General features: G+C 35.9%; 2 protein-coding genes and 1 pseudogene across 3 annotated transcripts in view; all 3 read left to right on the forward strand.

Moving 5' to 3' along the window:
• The window catches only part of LOC101390420 (hemoglobin subunit epsilon), an 82,459-nt gene that overhangs the window by 21,071 nt on the left and 42,551 nt on the right, over positions 1-18,837 (forward strand). The gene's annotated exons all lie outside the window — the stretch shown is intronic.
• On the forward strand, positions 7,240-8,073 carry LOC106802396 (olfactory receptor 51B2-like; annotated as a pseudogene).
• LOC101389900 (olfactory receptor 51B2-like) lies at positions 15,935-17,157 on the forward strand. Its single transcript, XM_004433894.2, has one exon. It carries the CDS (start codon positions 16,047-16,049, stop codon positions 16,980-16,982), a length of 936 nt encoding a protein of 311 aa, XP_004433951.2. The 5' UTR covers positions 15,935-16,046; the 3' UTR covers positions 16,983-17,157.

Raw genomic sequence — 18,837 nt, forward strand, 5'->3', positions numbered from 1 at the left:
TGCAATTCATAACCTCTACATATGCTTAATGAAAAAGTGATACTAGTCATGGAAGTATTCTAATAATATTCTTGCAGAGGTAACATTTTGTCTTTTTCCTGGATTGGGGGGGATGGTAGTGAAATAAACTGCCTTCAGGAAATACTGTAATTTTATGGTGTTGAAACACATAAGATATTTAAGGAACCTTCACTTCAAGGCCTCTCATACATTTTAGTCCTTGCAGGGGTCAACATGACCAGAATCTGTATATCAGCAATATCCTAAGAGAAGCTATATTTTATTAGTTCATCAAGAGTTAAGGAGGGTTGGGGAAAATGATGTACATTAAGAAAAATTATAGAAAATACGATGGCAGATAAAATGACAATGTATTCAATCAATAATTAGTCCATGACTTTTTTATTGAAGAAAGAGTTGCATAAAACTACCAGGATCACTGGAATGATTTCCTATAACCAATAGATTCTCTTTTAAAAGAATTTACTTCTCCATTGAAGATGGTTATTTACAAAATAACCTTTGAAAACCATTGACTTAGGTCTTCCACCATTGTGTGCTCTCATTCTTGATTCACCTAGCTTTTTTTCTCATTTTAATTGGGTTTTTCCAGTTAATTTTATAAGAGAGAAAAGAATGAGTAGATCAATTGACTTGTGTAATCCAGTAAGTTTGAAAATTTTTCAAAAAGAATATATAACAAGAACTTAAAAGCAAGGGAAAAGATACCTTTAAAAAAATCATAAGGCATCATGTCATAAGTAAGTCTAATATAATGTGTCTCTAATAAAGTGATACCTGGAAATGAATTAAAGGAGAGACAATGAAATAGACAAGGTAATTTCATATTTATAAACTATTTAAAGAAGACGGAACAGGCATGATCTTTATTTTCTTATCGTCAAAATGTATAAGCAAAAATCATTTAAAAATGTAAGAAAATTTAAGATAAATGTAATTACCAATAATTTCTAATTATATCATTTTATTATGTATAAAATTATATTCTAACTTCTATAATATATACTTTTTTACCAAACTTGCGTAGATAAAATGCAGAGTACATGCTAGACATAAGGAACATCCTATTACTTTTAACAAGGCTAAAACTATAATCATTTCCATAGTTTTGGATATGGTAAATATGCTTGTATCAATTTATTCTTACAAAATAAGGAAAAGTTGTAAAAAAAAAAATACAGCATAGTATGGCAGAAAGAATGTGGTGTTTGAAGAGAAAGGCACCTTTACCCTTGCCTCCTTCATTTACAACCTTTGTGATCTTGAACAAGCCATTTAATCTCTGAGCCTCAGTTACCTCATCTATCAATTAATAATAAGAAAATACAACTTGTAAGTGTTTTTCTCTGGGGATTTGAGAAAATACATATTGCTATTAGCATTCATATTTTCTATTTATTATGTTAATATCATTGCATTAACAAAGACAAACATCTGAAAATTTTGACCTGTCAACACTAAAATAGGTATGAGGGAAGAGCATTCTGCCAGTAAGAAGTTATTAAATATATGATGATTCTTTCATATGACGAAATATATAGCTAAAAAGAATAATATTATGAGAAGTTTTAAATAGACTTTGAAAATAAATATATACAATTTCAAGCTTTCTCCCTCAGTTACTCCCAATGTAGCTTTCTCCTACAATACCAGGACTTCCAGTCCATTGACACTTTTGTTTCTAACTCCTTCTTGTTTCCATTTACCTTTACATCCTAGACGGATTTTATTGTCCAGTTCTTTAAAGACTCTCATGTCAATATCTTATGATGTTTTTTGCTTATTTTAAATCCATCCTAGACACTTAACTCTCCTATAGTCTTCTGAGAAAACAGCAGAACAAAGCAAAACTACCCCTTGTTCAGCTTTTAACATTTTCCAGGCCTTGTGCAACACTTACATAAATCAATTTATACATTTTTTACTACCATTCTTAGGAGAATCTATTTAATCTTGACAACGATCATTTCAACAACTTCTATCATCCCCATTTTACCGATGAAGATGCTAAAGTGCTGAGTATGTAAAGACACAGAACCTGTAAGAAGTAGGGTTAGGGTTCATACTCAAGTCGACTGGCTCCAGAGCCCATGCTCTTAAAAAATTATTCCAGTAATTTGAAATAAAGTTTCTAATCTAATCTAGTCTGGTCTGATCATTGATCATTTTCAAGTCTCTTCTCCTGCTTTCATAATTGTTTTCTAAACTCAAGGCACACACATGTAACTACCTAGAAGACATCTCTACCTGACTGCTTATAAACACAGAAGGCTCTAAAATGAATGGGTTCTCTTCATTCTTTCTCCAAATTTAGTGTGTAAAACAATATTTAGTGCAAAAGATTCAAACAACAAATAATTGTCAATTACTTAATAAACTCGTTATCTTCCTGTGATCCCCATGTTAATAAATAGAACTGCTCTCTACTCAGGTAAAATCAGAAATGCAGGTATCATCTTTCATTATTCTCTCTCCTCAATCTACCACCTTCAATCAGTCACCAACTTCTCTTCTTTCTAACCCATAGAACCTTTCTCCCATTCCCTTCTATCCAACTCTACTGACAACACCTCATTGCGTACACACCAACACCATTTCTCACCTGGATTGTTGCAATTGTATCCTATACTTTTCTCACTCACTCTTCCACCTTTCCAATGTGTTCCTCATATTTTGACCAAAGTAAACTTCTAACAATGATAATCTGATCATGAACCCCTCTTCCCTTACTTCACACTCATTGCTCTTAAGGTAATGTCCCAACTCTTTACACTATTTGTAAGACCCTACATGATTAGAACCTGTGACCACAGATTCATTTTGTGTCAAATTTTCCAACTTTATTTTTTTAGCTATACTAAAATTCTTTTTGTTGCAATTCATCATATTTTTCTTGCCTTAGCCTATGCCCTTTTTTCTTTCTGTATGGAACTAAACTCTATCCCATTGATGACTACCATATTCTTTACCATTCTCATTGTTAAATTCTCAGCTTAAATCACATTTCCTCTGGGAAGCTTTCCCTTATCCTAAAGATACATTCTATGTGCTCCCCTTAGCGTGCTATCATCCATGCAGTCATGACAGTGATATGAATATTTGATACATATCTTCTTTCTAGTACCCTATATTGTAACATTCTGTAAATAAAGAGACCATGGTCCTCATGGTGAACTTGACACAAAATGGCCAATGATCTACAAATAATTTAATTTTAAGACAAAAGTTTGACTATCTCCATACACATGGCTATTAAGAAATCCACTGATGTTCTTCTGGAACAGAAGTTTTTCTCAAAGAAATAGGAAAGACAAAATGCAATTGAAATTCACAGTCTCTAGGATCAAAAATAGTACATGTGATCTCCAGAGAAAATGGTATACCTTTGGCATTTCAGGTCGACAACAAGAGGAGCATGCATGGATTTCTTAAATCCTGATGCTGAGGTTTATGGAGGCAGAGGGGTCACATAGCCAAGTCCTGACTTCCCTACCTCAGCTGGCATTTGAGTTTCCAGTTTCCTCACATATCTTTTGGGAAAGGTATGAAAGGCCTGAGGACATTTATTAAGTGGCCCAGTTCCTCCCATACAGAAGAGAGAAGAAAGAGACATCAAGGAGTCTCCTGTGTGGCTGTAAAGCTGGATTACCTCCCCGAAACTCTAGGGAGGTAATTTCTGTATACATGCACTTTCTAATGAGGTGTCTTGAGGAGGCTATGTGAGGGAATCATCTGGACTGAGTCTTGATATGGGGCAATCATCTGGACTGAGTCTTGATATGGGGCAGAATGAGTTCCTATTCCAGCAACAAGACTGGAGTGGGTGATTGCCAGGAACAGAAATATGAATCACTCCTCTCCCTTCCAATGTTATATGTAGCCAAGGAAACATGTAAGGTTTTCCAAAGGCCTGCATAGAGGGAAGATCCCAGGAGAGGTGAGAAACATCTAAAGCACAGCCTTTTTCCTTCTTTTCACTAAGTATATTCAAGGAATTTTGCTAGATTAGGCTTTTCTAATCTGGTACCCTTGAGTTGGCATCACGAGAACTGTGAATGCCACAAATTAAATGTTAAATTGTGTGCTCATACCCATTTTGGGAGATAGAGGTTTATAATTTTCATCAAATCCTAACAGCAGACCTTGAAACACACACCCGTGTGTGTGTTTGCATCTGTGTGTGTGTCTACACTTTCGGAACTGCTTTCTTGAAAGGGCTTGGGTAATTGTCAGTGAGATTCACTAGGAAAAATCCTGAGACCCTGGTCCTGGTCCATCACCCTATGGTCTATGGGGGCCTAACCCCCATCCTATTCAGGAATAATGAAGTATATGTGGAGAGCAAATGAGCGGAGGAGGAATCACCGTTTCTCTGTTCACTTGTTTATTTGGACTTTGTGAAGGATTCACTATCCACTATTTTCTTTTGAGGTCCACATATGTTTCCTATCCTTTCTTTCTTCATACATGTAAGCCCCCCTGTCCCTTTCACTTCCTCCATATCCATTAAGAATCATGTTATGCCCTCAACCCCAGCACTTTGTGCTGTTTCCATGGAAGTCTATGTGTGGGTGTGCGTGTGGGTGTGTGTGTGGTTACAAGTTTAGGAATCCTGTTCACCTAGAAAAATGTCATAACATCAAAATCAGATTGGTAAGATAGCTGGAATGCAACCAGGGACAGGGCTCAGATCTATCTATATTTTTTCATGTTTTAAGCATTAAGGACCCTGCTGAGACAATCATTTGCAGTATTTTGCATAAAATTGCAGGGTAATCATTAAGCCCAATTATACACCCCTGGTCTTCATTGTGAGCTCTTCCATGACAGAGACTGTGATTATTAAATGGCTTTCCTGGCAATCAATACAGTGGCAGTCATGCGACATGTCCTCACTAATTCTGTGCAGAGTCAAAATAGCAACCTTCCCACTAGACCTAGATGCGATTGAGGAATGGTGCTTCTACTGGCTGTTTATACCTTCATGTGTAAGGTGCCCTTTGAAGGACAATTCATCAGGTATTGATAAGACAGGACCCTCAGAACCTTAGAAAGTCACTAAAGAAAATATATGTTCTGATTTGGAAGCTGCCTATCAATTTCAAGACCATAGCTTCCCTATTTTCACCCAAACAAAGTAGTTCTTGTGCACCCGATGTCATTTTCTTAATATTTGTCAATAAATAAATCCATACATAGCCATAGAATTACTGCCACATTATATAGGATGCATGCAGGATGGTCCCAGCCCTGAGACAACTATCTACAGAGGGCCCCAGTTTGATGAAAGCATCTTGTACTCCTAGAAATCCCACACACCTGCTTCTGGATAAATATCAGGGCTCTCTCTCAGTCCTGGGCATGTTTCCCCTTGTGTTTTTCCTTTATTCCAAAAGACTTAGGGACATGGCATATTTTTCACATTCTTAGAGCTACCTTCTCTATATCTTGTTACAGAACCTTCTCTATATCTTATTATTTTCCTAACCAAGCCTAGATATGGAGGGAAATACAGCCTCCTTATTTCTCAATCATTTTTCTGCTGATAAAAATAGTGAAAACATGTGTCCTTTTGGTCTTGAACATTTTATTACCAGTCTCTGCAAAGATCTAATTAATTTTCAAGAAGAAGCTCACAAAAGTTTACAAAGTCTGAAAATATAGCTTAATAATTCTGAATTTATTTTCTTAAATGAATTCAGGACCTTATGACTTTCTGCTATTTTCACCCTTCAAGATAGATATCTCTAAATTACTACCTCTCCAAACTGCCCTTCTCTTCTTCTTACACATTGCTCTTTCATCCATGTTCTTAAAATTAAAGAAAATTTCAGGGACAGAACAAAATTTGTGTAATAATCATAATTTAAGCCTCTACGTGCCTTAACTGTGCTTTAATTTTAGGGAACACCTAGTGTTAGTGATTTCTATCTCCATGAGTACCATACTCATACAGAGGTAACTTGAGAGCATTTTCTTACACAAGAGTTAGATTCTTTGTGATTTGCACTGATTCTGATCTATTTATGATAAAAAGAACATCTTTCTTATGAAGGAAGCAAGTATTCCACTGCTCAGTAGTGGAGACGTGCCTTGATTCTTCTGAATTTATGGTGAAATAAGACTATAGCATAAAAAATAATAGGTTCTTTATTTCCAGTTGTGGCAACCAAGAAAATGGAAATAGTGGAGATGACTGACATCTTTAGGCTGTGGGAACATTATAATGTGACCAACCACACAAGCAACAGCTCATTAGGAGTTAAGTGTTGGAGGAAAAGGAGATAGAGATAAGAGGAGACAGAGAGAAAGAATCTGAACATTTAATTATGTCAAATGATTTTGGAAAGGACAAGAGGCAGAAAGAGAACAAATGAATGGTGAAGGAGTAATGAAAAAAAAAGTGTGTGAAGACATTTGGAGGGAATGAGGAAATCAACCTAGTGGAAGAATCGAAAAGCATCTATCTCCAAAGAAGGAATAGATATAAAAAGCTTAAGGCAGTAGAAAAGCTTAAGGCAGTGTTTCTCAGACATTACTGTGCACCTGAATCATCTAGGGATGGCAATAAAATGCAAATTTTGACTTAGTGGGTTGGAGGTGGCATCTAAGGCTGCACGTCTAACAGGTCTGCATGCTTGTTAGTTGTGGTTTGTCTGTGGTTCACACTTCTGGTAGCCAACCTCTAGAAAGTGGTAACCATTGGAGCAACAAAGCAATTGGAAGTGATGGTGATGCTGATGTGTTCCATAAAACACTGACATTCAATTTCAAAAGAAAACAAAGCAAAGTTTTTAACTGAAAAAAGTATTTTTTATCATGATTGTGAAAGATAATATCAATGTTAAATATGTCCGAAGTGTCAGCAATCACAGTAAGAAAGATTATTATAGATCTGTCTTATTTGTCTTGTTTATTGTTGTCACTGTTGCTGCAAATATTTTTAAGCATACGCACAACAGTAGGGCCTGATGTTTAAAGAAAAATTAAGGAAAAATTTTCTTTTAATTAGAGAAAATTTTAACCTTTAACCTATATTGTCTTCTAATTAGAGAAAGACTAGCACTCATCATCTCAAGGATTACCTGTAAATCTCTACTCTTCTTCTGCTGGAAAATGCTTGCAGAGTTACATTGATCATACCAATTAATTACTCCCAAGTAATTAATAGTGAAGATTGTGATTAAAGCTGCTTTGATACATTACCACTGAAAAATATGGGTTCTTGGATTCACAGCTTTCATAACTTTGCTCTCCACCTGCGGACATACTCTGTGGCTCAATATTACTGCTGCCTACTTTTTGCTGACTGGCTTCCCAGGTCTGGAGGCAGTTCATCACTGGATCTCAATCCCCTCCTTTGCAGTTTACATCTCTTTGCTTCTTGACGATGGCACTCTCTTCTACCTTATCAAGAATGACCACAGTCTCCGTGAACTCATGTACTATTTCCTTGCTATGCTAGCAAGCACAGATCTGACGGTGAGCACCACGCCAACTGTAATGGGTGTCTTAAGGTTGAATCACTGTGAGATGAGCCACAGAGCCTGCTTCCTGCAAACCCACTTCATTCTTTCCCGTTCCATTGTAGAATCCGGCATCTTAGTTGCCATGACCTATGACAGTTTCTTTGCCATACATAATCCCCCGTGATATACTTCAGTTCTCACCAATAGTCAAGTGGTAACATTAGAGATGGGAGCTTTTAGGATGAGTTTTATATTCCATCATGCCTGTTATCTTTCCTTTTTTTTTCATTTCCATATTGCCACTCTGATGTCCTCTCCCATGCTTCCCGTCTTCACCAAAATGTCATGAAACTGGGTTGTACTAGCATAACTTTCAATAGACTTTACCCTCTCATTTACATGAGAGCTTGGGGAGGGAAAAGGATGTCAAACCACATACATCCTGTTGGTCATGGAAAACGTTTGGGTGTCTACCCGAAGAGTCATGGAAAGCTATTGAATAGTCCTAAACAAGGAGTGGCGTGATTTTATTGATGTTTGCAAATTGTAAGTTCAGATACTATGTGGATTTGAGTGAGGCAAGCAGGAAACAAGAAAATAAAAAAGAAGATACAGTACTAGTTCCTGAAGGAGATACCAGTAGCCAAAATTTTTAGAGTGAAGAAGAATGTAGTGGATAGATATAAGATATATTTAAAATTTAAAATCAATAAGATGTGTGGGTTTTTTGGAAAAGTACATGAAAGAAAAGTTTGGAAAGAAACAAATATAATATTAAATTTCTGGATTATTTTAAGGACATTGGTGTCATCAAACCCCAAAAGATCATTGATTACATATCAAATCCATCAATCAGAAGAATTTTAATATTTTTGAAAAATATTATTGAAACTCAAGGATGAGTAAAAGTCCAAATGGTGAAATTGTAACTTATTAAAATGATCAAAAGAAATAGTCTATGTAGTAGCACTGAGCTCTTAAGAGAATACAATAACATATTCATTAAATAGTCATATACTGAACTGATTTTTGGTATGTATAGTAAGGGTATCTTTTTATACGATTATTAATAACCACAGTAATAGCTAGGTCTGTGTCAGTGTGTGCTGAAAGGTTAGGGGGTACAAAACAATAGAAACAAACTGAAGCTGTAGACATCAAAAAAAGCTCATAGAACACGTGTGTCTATCCAGGGAGAGAGCAGGATAGATCAGGGTTTCTACTGAGTGATTTTCACTGGTGTGTATTCAAGAAAAAAATACAAGCCAGTTCTAAATCAATATCCTAAACAAAATACTCAAGATGACATAATACATAAATTATGACAAGAAGGAATGGGTTGCAGATGGGGAATTAGATACAGACACAATATGAAGATAGAATGAAGAACTAAAACCTGGATTCCTCTCTGAGCAAAAAACAATGATACACTGGAAAATGAAGTTTTTACAAAAGGGCTTAAATAAGTTACCATAGGGCTGGGGCATATCCTCACAGATGCCTGGTCATAGATTTCTGAGGAAGACAACATGGAACTGAAAACGCTCATACATAATTCCTTACTTTAAATGCACCTGAGGATTAGCCATCCTAGTCAAATTCTAAGAACAAGTGCAAGAAATCATCTCTAAGAAAGAAGAAGCTTTGCAACAGTGTGTGCATGTGGATGCATGTGAGTCGGTGCACATGCTAATGCACACACGTATAACAACAAAAATAATTTTGTGATCATTATTCTCTATAAATCAATTCTAGTTTTAAAACTTTTCATTACTTTCATAATAAATTTAATGAAGAGAAATGAATATTGTAAGTTTACCTTTAAATCGTCATGTCAACATCCTTTTAAATGCCCTCTAGAGTGAGTTAGGAGACTCTCTGGGGCCATGATTTGCATTTCATATTTTCCAAATGAAATCACAAATCACTTACAAATAGAGAATTTAAAGAGTTTCTGTAAATTTTCAATGTATTCACCTCAGAATGCCAGATCCTACATAAATCTATTTCTTCATTTATTCCCACTTTGAATACTCTATTTTCCAAACTAAAAAGAGAAAACTAGATAAGCTTGATTTAAATAAACTTTTATGATTTAAATAAATTATTTCAATAAACTTTTCCCTTGTCTTAATGACAAGAAAGAAATGTCAGAACTATATAAAGAAAAGAAAATATAATCATTCCAGAACTGAAAATATGAGACATCTACACTTTATAAGTACATCTCCAAAGAGAAAGAATAGAACAGGTGATCTCTCTGCAACAAACATTTGCTATGTCATCCTCTGTACAATGCTCAATACCGGGAAGACAGAACATTGTGGAAAGAAATGGAACACAATCCTTGCAATGCTTAAAAAATCGGGCTTGGGAGAAGTTTTCTGTATGCCCGTGTACTAAAACTTTTTCAGACTGATTTAATTGTGAAACTGGATTATTCCTCCACAAATTTTATAAGGGGAAAAATGTGCCCCAGAGTAAAATGCTCAAGCCATTGATGTTGCGTATAAGACAATATCCTAAAATCTGGTTACCTCCCAAGGGTTTCCTGTGTCCCTCATAACATGCCCATGAGGCCTATAACACATCTAAGCATCTTAACAGAAAATTCTACCCCATTCCATTCCCATTTTCTTTGCTGACCTTGGCGAGGAGGTTTTTATGGCTGAGCAACGACTGGCTTTGCAAGCCATGTTTGAAGCATAGAAGCTGTGGGAAATCTGTGGCTCCCGTGGTGGTCACCGGTTAGTGTGATATTGTAGCCCCACTCTGATAGTTAAATCTTAGGAATGGGCTGCCTCTTTTACAGTGTTAAATTTGATTAAAGAAACCTCAGTGAAACTGGTCAAAGCCCTTCGAGTTCAAACTCTATTAGTTCCCTCATGCTAAGTGAGAAAGACCCCAACTACCTGGCATGGGTAGCTTGAAGGCATGGACCTTCAAGTCATAGTTTAATTACCTGCCACATATGTGTGAGAGGATGGGAGACTCAAACTATAGTGAGCCAGCATCATTGATGTAATTCTTGGGCACACCATAGGTTGAGAACTTGACAATATTTGAGTGTTCTTGAAGAGGTACAAGAGGGCTACTCACCGTTGAATAAGTAGGGATGTTTTCAAGATGGAGGAAGCAAACTATAAGGAGGTGAATTTATTGATGATGTTGTTCCCAAACTTTGACTTAGAGGTTGAGTGCTCTTTTCTAGTTGCCCTCGTTGTTTCTGGAGGAAAATATCTCTGAAAATGATTTCCAACTGCTCAAAAGCCTAGCCTCAGAAGAATAAATAAATAAGTTGTGGGACACATTTTTTTTTTCCTGAGGAAGATTAGTCCTGAGCTAACATCTGTTGCCAATCTTCCTCTATTTTGTACATTAGCTGCCACCACAGCACGGCCACTGACAGATGAGTGAAGTAGGTCCATACCCAGCAAGCAAATCTGGGCTACCAAAGCAGAGCATGCTGAGCCAAACCACTAGACCACCGGTGCTGGCCCAAATAATTTCAGTACACTTTTATAATGATTGTTATACATCAATGAGAATGAACTAACTATAACTATAGGAACAGCATAGATGAATCTCACAAACATGATGTTGAACAAAACAATGAAAACCAAACTTTTGTGTGATTCCACTTATATAAAGTACAGAAATAGGTAAAACTAATTTATGCTGTTACAATTCAGGAAGATAATTACTCTGGAAGGAAGTAGTGATTAGAAGTGGGTATACGAGGTGCTTCTAGAGTGCTAGTCATATACTATTACAAGATCTGGGTGCTGATTACACAGTGGGTTGAAAGGATTACACAGTAGTTGAAAAGTCATAGAACTGTACAAGTATGGTATATTCTCTTGTCTATATGTATATTTTACTTCAACAAAAATTAAAAATGCAAGAATGGGCAAAGATAAACTAAGTTGAGGCAACAATTGGTACGTGTACACAAATTAGGAGTCATATATTAGTATTTGCAAATGAATTCAAAGGAAAAGATTAAATTTGAAAAGACAGTGCAATATTTATAAAATATGTAAAGAAGATAAAACAGACATGATTCTTATTTCCTTATAATATCAATAAAATATATAAGGTAAAACTCCTGAGAAATGAAAAAAAATAGTTGAAATATAAGTTTAGTTATTAATCAATGCAGATTATCATATAGCATTATTATATGTAAAGCAAAATTCAAATTATTAAAGCACATAGCTTTTTGTCTAAACCTTCCTAGATAACATGGATAGAGTTTATACTATGACACAAAGAAAAGCTCAATATGTTAAAAAGGCTAAACTTCAATCATTATCTTTCTTTTTGATACAGTAATTTTACTAAAGCCAATTTATCTTTAAGAATAAAGAAAATTTACTTTTAAAAAGATGGTACAATATGGTAGAAAGAATGTGGTCTTTGATAAAATAGCAGTTCTACTCCTGACTCCTTTATTTACAACTTTTGTGAACTTGAAGTAATCACTTAATCTCTGAGCCTTGGTTATCTCATCTAGCATTTAGGAATAACATAATACAGTTCGTGAGAGTTTTTCTCTGAGGATTTCAAAGAGTTTCATGCTATTGGCATATATATGATAAATATATGACAATTGTATTAATATTAACATCATTAACATTAACAAAAATTTATTAACATCATGAATATTTTTACAACTATTACGCAAAAAGTTAGGGGGAAGGATAATCAGAAAGTGGGATATTATTAAGTATGTTACAATTCTGTCATGTGATGAAATATATAGCTAGTAAGGAGAATATTATAAAGAGTTTTAAATAGTCTTTGAAAATGCTCATACTCCTTCTAACTTATTCCCAATATAAAATTATCTTGCAAAATCAACACCTCCAGTACATTAACTTTCCTATTTCCTACTCCCTTTTATCTTCATTTACCTTCATGTCCTAGTTAGATTCTATGGTTTGCTTCTTCAGAGACTCTTTTGTCAATATCCTATATTCCTTTGCCTTATTTTCAACCCATTCGAGGGTTTTCGCTCTTCTGGAGTAGGAAAAAAAGTTAAAACTACCTTTTATTGAGCTCTTAATATTTTGCTATGCCCTGTGCTAAACATTAACATAAAGTAACTCATTTAATCTTTATAGCAATTCTTAGGCATAATTATTTAATTCTCACAATTCTTTCTACGACTCCTACCATCTTCATTTTACAAGTGAGAAAGCTAAGGTGCTGAGTGTGTAAAAGACATATATAACTGCTAGGACACATCTTTACCTGATTGCTTATAGACACCAAATGCCCTAAACTGAATGGATTCTCTTCATACTTTTTCCAAATCCAGAATGTAAAACAATGATTGACATGAAAGCTGTTCAATCAACAAACAACTGTTAATGAATAAAGTCATTCTCTTCCTGTGATCCCTCTGTTAGTACATAGAACCACCCTCCACTCAGGTAAAATAAAAAATGCAGTGTCATCTTTCACTATTCTATCTCCTTAATCTACCACATACAATCATCAAGCTCTATTCTTTCTAAATCGTAGACTGTCTCTTCCATCCACTTCTAGCCAACTTTGCTGATAATACCTCAGCACATCCACACCAACACAATTTAGCTTGTGCATTGCTGTATCCTGAGTCTTCTTACTTGTTCTACCTCTTTTCCAATGTTGTCCTCATACTATAGCAAAGTGACATTTAACCATGATTATCTGATCATAAGCATCAACCCCATCACTTATTTCATACTCATTGACATTAGGGTAAAGGCAAAACTCCATATATGATTTGTAAGACCTGTAATTTGTAATCATAACCTGTGTCATATTGTGATTTATAATAAAAAATATATATTTGGTCTTTGTTCTTGTTTCCAGCACAGGGCTCCCAAAACCATTAGAATTTCCTAAGTGATGAGAGCTACTAAAGTGTCTTTTGTTATGTTAATGAGATGAGTTTTGCAAAACCCCTAGGTCACTCAAAAATGGGAATTGACTGCCAGGAAAACCAACCTTGTGATTACAGGGTTGGAACTTTCAGTACCAGCTCCCGACCTCTGGAGAGGGGAGAGGGGCTGGAGGTAGAGTTTAATCACCAATGGACAATAATTTAATCAATCATGTCTATGTAATGAAACCTCCATAAAAACCCAAAAGGACTGGGTTCCGAGAGCTTCTGGGTTGGTGGAGATTTGAGGAGAGTGGCATACTCAGAGAGGGCATGGAAGCTCTGTGCCCTTTCCCCATACCTTGCCCTACGAATCTCTTCCATCTGGCTGTTCCAAAGTTATATCCTTCTATAATAAAAACTGGTAGTCTATTAAGTAAAATCTTTCTCTGAGTTCTGTGAACCACTCTAGCAAATGGATCGAACCCAAGGAGGAGGTCATTGGAACCTCTAATCTGCAGTTATTAGATCAGAAGCACAGGTGACAACCTGGGCTTGCAAGCGGCATTTGAAGTAGGGGCGCATTCTGGTAGGACTAAGTTCTTGACTTGTGGAATCTGATGTTATCTCCAGGTAGATAGTGTCAGAATTGACTTGGATTGTAGGACACCCAGCTGGTGTCAGGGCATTGCTTGGTGGTATGGGAAATGCTCCCCCCCTACACACACACACATTGGAATTGGCACCAGAATCCTTTAACCAGCTACCACAGATTCATTTTCTGTCAAGCTTTCTTTCATGTCTTGTTCTAGCAACACTATAATTCTTTAGTATAAATTTAATACAAAACTACTTTTTGCTTGAAGTCATCATATTTTCTCTTGTCCCATGACCAGTGCATGTATTTTTCTTTGTTTGTTTGGTTTGCTTATGGTTTTTTCTCTGCTTAGAATTAATGCCTTAAGCTACCAAAAGCCATCATATCCCTTACTTTTCTCAGTATTCAATTGTCAGGTTAAACAGCACTTCTTCTAGGAAGTTTCCCCAGATCCCAGAGACATCTTCTATGTGTTCTTCCCAGCACACTAAGATTTATGCAGTAGTGACTATGCTATATAAGTTTATAGTGAATATTTTCTTTGTATTCCCCACTATTTTTAAGATCTGTTAATGAAAAGAATAAGTCCATCACCATGAACCTGACACAAAACGGACAATGATCTAAATTATAAACAAAGTAATTTTAAGACATAATATAAGATTTCCCTCATTCACATGGCTGTTCACAGATCTATTGAGGTTCCTTGGATCAGAATTGATTTCCCCAAAGAAACAGAAAAGACAAAAATACAATTGGAGTTCACAAATGCTAGGACTAACAAAGGCACATATGACTTCTGAGAGTAACTGGCATCCTTTTAACCTTTAATATAGACAATGGGAGGGCATGCACGGATTTCCTAAGTCAGGATGCTGAGTATTGTGGAGTCACGTCCTTATACCTGTGCGGCATCCCCACACAGGGGAAATCCTGGCATCCCCACGCCTATGTGGCATTTGAGTTTCCAGTTTTCCTAACACATCCTTAGGGAAATTCATGAAAGACCTAACAACATTGGTTAAGTGTCCCAGCTCCTCCTAGTAAAAGAAGAAAGGGAAGGGAAATCAAAGAGTCTCCCAAGTGGCTGAAAAATGAAACTCTGGGTGGGGGGGGGGCTGACTTCTACTTACATAATCTCTCTAACCTTGACTCTTCAACAATTTTTGAGAAGGAAGGGTCTGGACTAAGTCCTCAAATAAGACAGAAACAAGTCATCTTTCCAGCAACAAGACTGTGGAGTGAGTGAGCATCAGAACAGAAATATGGAAAGATTCTTCTCCCCTCTGATGTTAGTTGCAGTCAAGAGAAGAAGATAGGAAGATTTGCCAGAGGCCTGCATAGCAGGACATATCCCACCTGGGGTAGGCAATATCTATAGCACAGACTTTCATTTGAACAAATGTGTCAAGGCAGATTTGGAATGTCTAATGGGAGAGCCATGGATGGGCTTCAGGAAAACTGTAAACGCTTTTAGACTGAATATGACATCGTCTGCTCTTGTCCATTTTCTTCCCATAGAGGGTTTACAGCTTTTGTTAGGATTCCATAAACTACTGACATTCGATTTGAAAACACAACATAGAAAAACTTTCTAACAAAAAACTGTGTCTCTATTGCAATTGTGAAATATAAAATTAAAATAAAGTTTAAATGTATCAAAAAAACTACAACCTAACAAAAAGGTAGTTTAGCTATGCAATATTATCATTCATTTGTATATACTTATCTTCTTTTTTGTTACCATTATTACTTCAAACATTTTCCTGCATATATATAATAGAAGGATTTGATACTTTAAAAAACAATGTTTTTTTTAAATTGAGAAAATTTTAACCACTAAGTTAATATTATATATAACTTAGGAAAAGACCAAGATTCTTCATCCTTAGTACAGTCTAGAAATCTCTAATGATATTCTACAAGAAAGTAGTTGCAAAACCATAATTATTATTAATTATCCTAAGTAAAAAGATTGTGATTGAGGCTGCTGTAATATATTTCCATGAGGAGCTGTGCAAACTGAAAAATCTGGATTTCTGTGTTCATAGCTTCCATAAATTTGTACTCCATCTGTGGACATATCATGTGGTCCAATATTAGTGCTGCTCCCTTTTTGCTGACTGGCTTCCCAGGCCTGGAGGCAGTTCATCACTGGATCTCCATCCCCTTCTTTGCAGTTTACATCTCTGTGCTTCTTGGCAATGGCATTCTCCTCTACCTCATCAAGAATGACCACAGTCTCCATGAACCCATGTACTATTTCCTTGCTATGCTAGCAGGCACAGATCTGATGGTGACATTGACCAACATGCCATCTGTAATGGGTGCCTTATGGTTGAATCAGTGGGAGATGAGCCACGGAGCCTGCTTCCTGCAAGCTTACTTCATTCACTCCCTTTCCATTGTGGAATCAGGTGTCTTGCTTGCCATGGCCTATGACCGTTTCATTGCCATCTGCACCCCTTTAAGGTACAACTCTATCCTTACCAACTATTGGGTGATGAAGGTAGGACTTGGAGTACTGATGAGAGGCTTTTTATCCCTTTTGCCCCCAGTTCTGCCACTGTATTGGTTTCCATATTGCCGTTCCCATGTTCTTTCCCATGCCTTTTGCATCCATCAAGATGTCATGAAACTCGCCTGTGCTGATATTACATTTAATCAGATATACCCAGTTTTTCTGGTTGCACTGACTTTCTTCCTAGATGCTCTGATTATCCTCTTCTCTTATATCTTAATCCTTAAGACAGTTGTGGGCATTGCCTCTGGAGAGCAGCGAGCTAGGGCCTTCAACACTTGTGTCTCCCACATTAGCTGTGTCCTAGTCTTTTACATCACCGTGATTGGCTTGACTTTCATCCACAGGTTTGGGAAGAATGCACCACATGTGGTCCATGTTACCATGAGCTATGTCTACTTTCTCTTTCCTCCATTCATGAACCCCATTATATACAGCATCAAGACCAAGCAGATTCAGAAAAGCATCATTTGCCTGTTTTCTGTGCACACTAGGGCTTGAGGCTTTATTTAAGAATCTTCAGAACTCCAGGATTTCTGGATCTGTTGCATAACGGGAAGGGACCTGAGTTTTATACCTAATCTTCCTTTAATCAGAGTCATATAGACTTTAATTATTACTCAAAGTTACAAGCTAAGTTGAGCAAGAATGCAATGAATACATGCATGTACATATATTGCAAGGAATATACAGATATGTATAATCATATAGATGTATATATGAATATACAGATAGATATATACCCATATATTCATACATTCATACATATACTCAGATAGATAATAGATTTAGATATGTAGATATATATGTTTATATATATGTGTATATATATATGTAGAGACAGAGAGAGAGACACACACTCTAGGAAAGTAGAACTTGGAGATAAAGGATATAGACAAATACTCTAATAAGCAAGGAATATAGGACAATTCAAATTCCATATAGATAACAAGTACAAGTAGTATTTCAGAAAAGGTCAAGTTAAATGCCCAGCCTGGGTCAAGTACAGCCTATATAAGGAAAGACGTGCAATTGCAGCTCCATTTTATGGCCACACAAAGATCAACTACAGCATGTGGATTGAGGACCACGGAACTTGACTATATCTCAAAACTACTATATTTCAAAGTAAGATTTACTTTTCAAGTGATAGAATGTCATTTATAAAGCTATAGTAGAGTCTCCCTGAATTCATGAATTTGCCATTAGTTTATTTCATGAATTTATTTGTTTCACTTTATCTAATGTTCTTTCTAAATGCTGAATAGATGAGAAAAACACTAGTGATATATCTGGTAGATAAAATATAGTCTGATATTGTAGTTTTTGTGTATTCAATTTATTTTGTATTGCGATAAAGCACAAACAATTTTCAGTTTCTTGCAGCTATTTGCAAGTCTCACTTTAGACTTGTCTGATTGTATTTTTTCGGCTAATTTTCATTCTTTTCTAATTGATTAGTAGGAGTCATTGTATATTATCCCTAAAGTTTTATTTGTATTGTAAATATTTTCCAGTTTCATCTTTCTCTTTCTATATACATAATTTAAAAGTTGTACATAAATAACTTTATCATTTACTTTATCTGTTGCAATATTGGGGCCATACTCACAAAGGCCTTCCTGTTTCCAGATTTATTTATATCTTTTCTTGTACTTTTGCATAATTTATTTGCACATATCTTATGTTACAATTACTTTGTGGTTACAGTAGAGTAAGGAATTTAAATCAGTCCTCATATACCTGTTTTCGTGGAAGTAACACTAATATTCAATCATTTATTTAGTTGATTTTTTTAAGGCACTGGTATGAGACAGGCACTTTGCTAAGCAAAAATTATATAATAGCATCAAATGAACAAAGACATTTCCCTCTTGATTTTTCAAACAATTGGAGAGTCAAAAAACCAAATAAATCCAAATTTGAAATAAATCCTGTGATTAATAACAAAACAGAAAGAAGAAACTGCTCTTTGATACTGCAGGTCCTAAAAGAGGCAACATTCTGGCTTGAGGTAAGGATAAGTTTCCCTGAGAAAGCGTCCCATCTGGTCAGATAGGACAAAAGATTAGAAACTAACTGTGAAAATATGAGTAAGGATATTCTAAGAAGATAGTATGTATGGAGGCCTCCAGAGGGATGGATTGTGGAGCCATCCAGATAGACAGCATGGCTACTTGGAGAGGGTGATGACTTTGAGGAAAAGCTGCAGATGGAAGAGGAGGCCAGATCACAAAGTACCCTGTTGGCCATGGTAATGGTTTGAGTATCTATCCACAGTCATGGACAGCTACTGAAGGAAGTAACACGATTTCATTGAGGTCTTTAAATCATCACTTCAATATTATGCATAAAA

This window comes from Ceratotherium simum, chromosome 7 (assembly GCF_057802395.1).
Source record: "Ceratotherium simum simum isolate JZ-2026a chromosome 7, ASM5780239v1, whole genome shotgun sequence".
Classification (NCBI taxonomy): domain Eukaryota; kingdom Metazoa; phylum Chordata; class Mammalia; order Perissodactyla; family Rhinocerotidae; genus Ceratotherium; species Ceratotherium simum.

What these genes read in the sequence shown, in the direction of transcription:
- LOC101389900 (XM_004433894.2), top strand. Translation starts at nt 16,047, where the DNA reads ATGTGGTCCAATATTAGTGCTGCTCCCTTTTTGCTGACTGGCTTCCCA.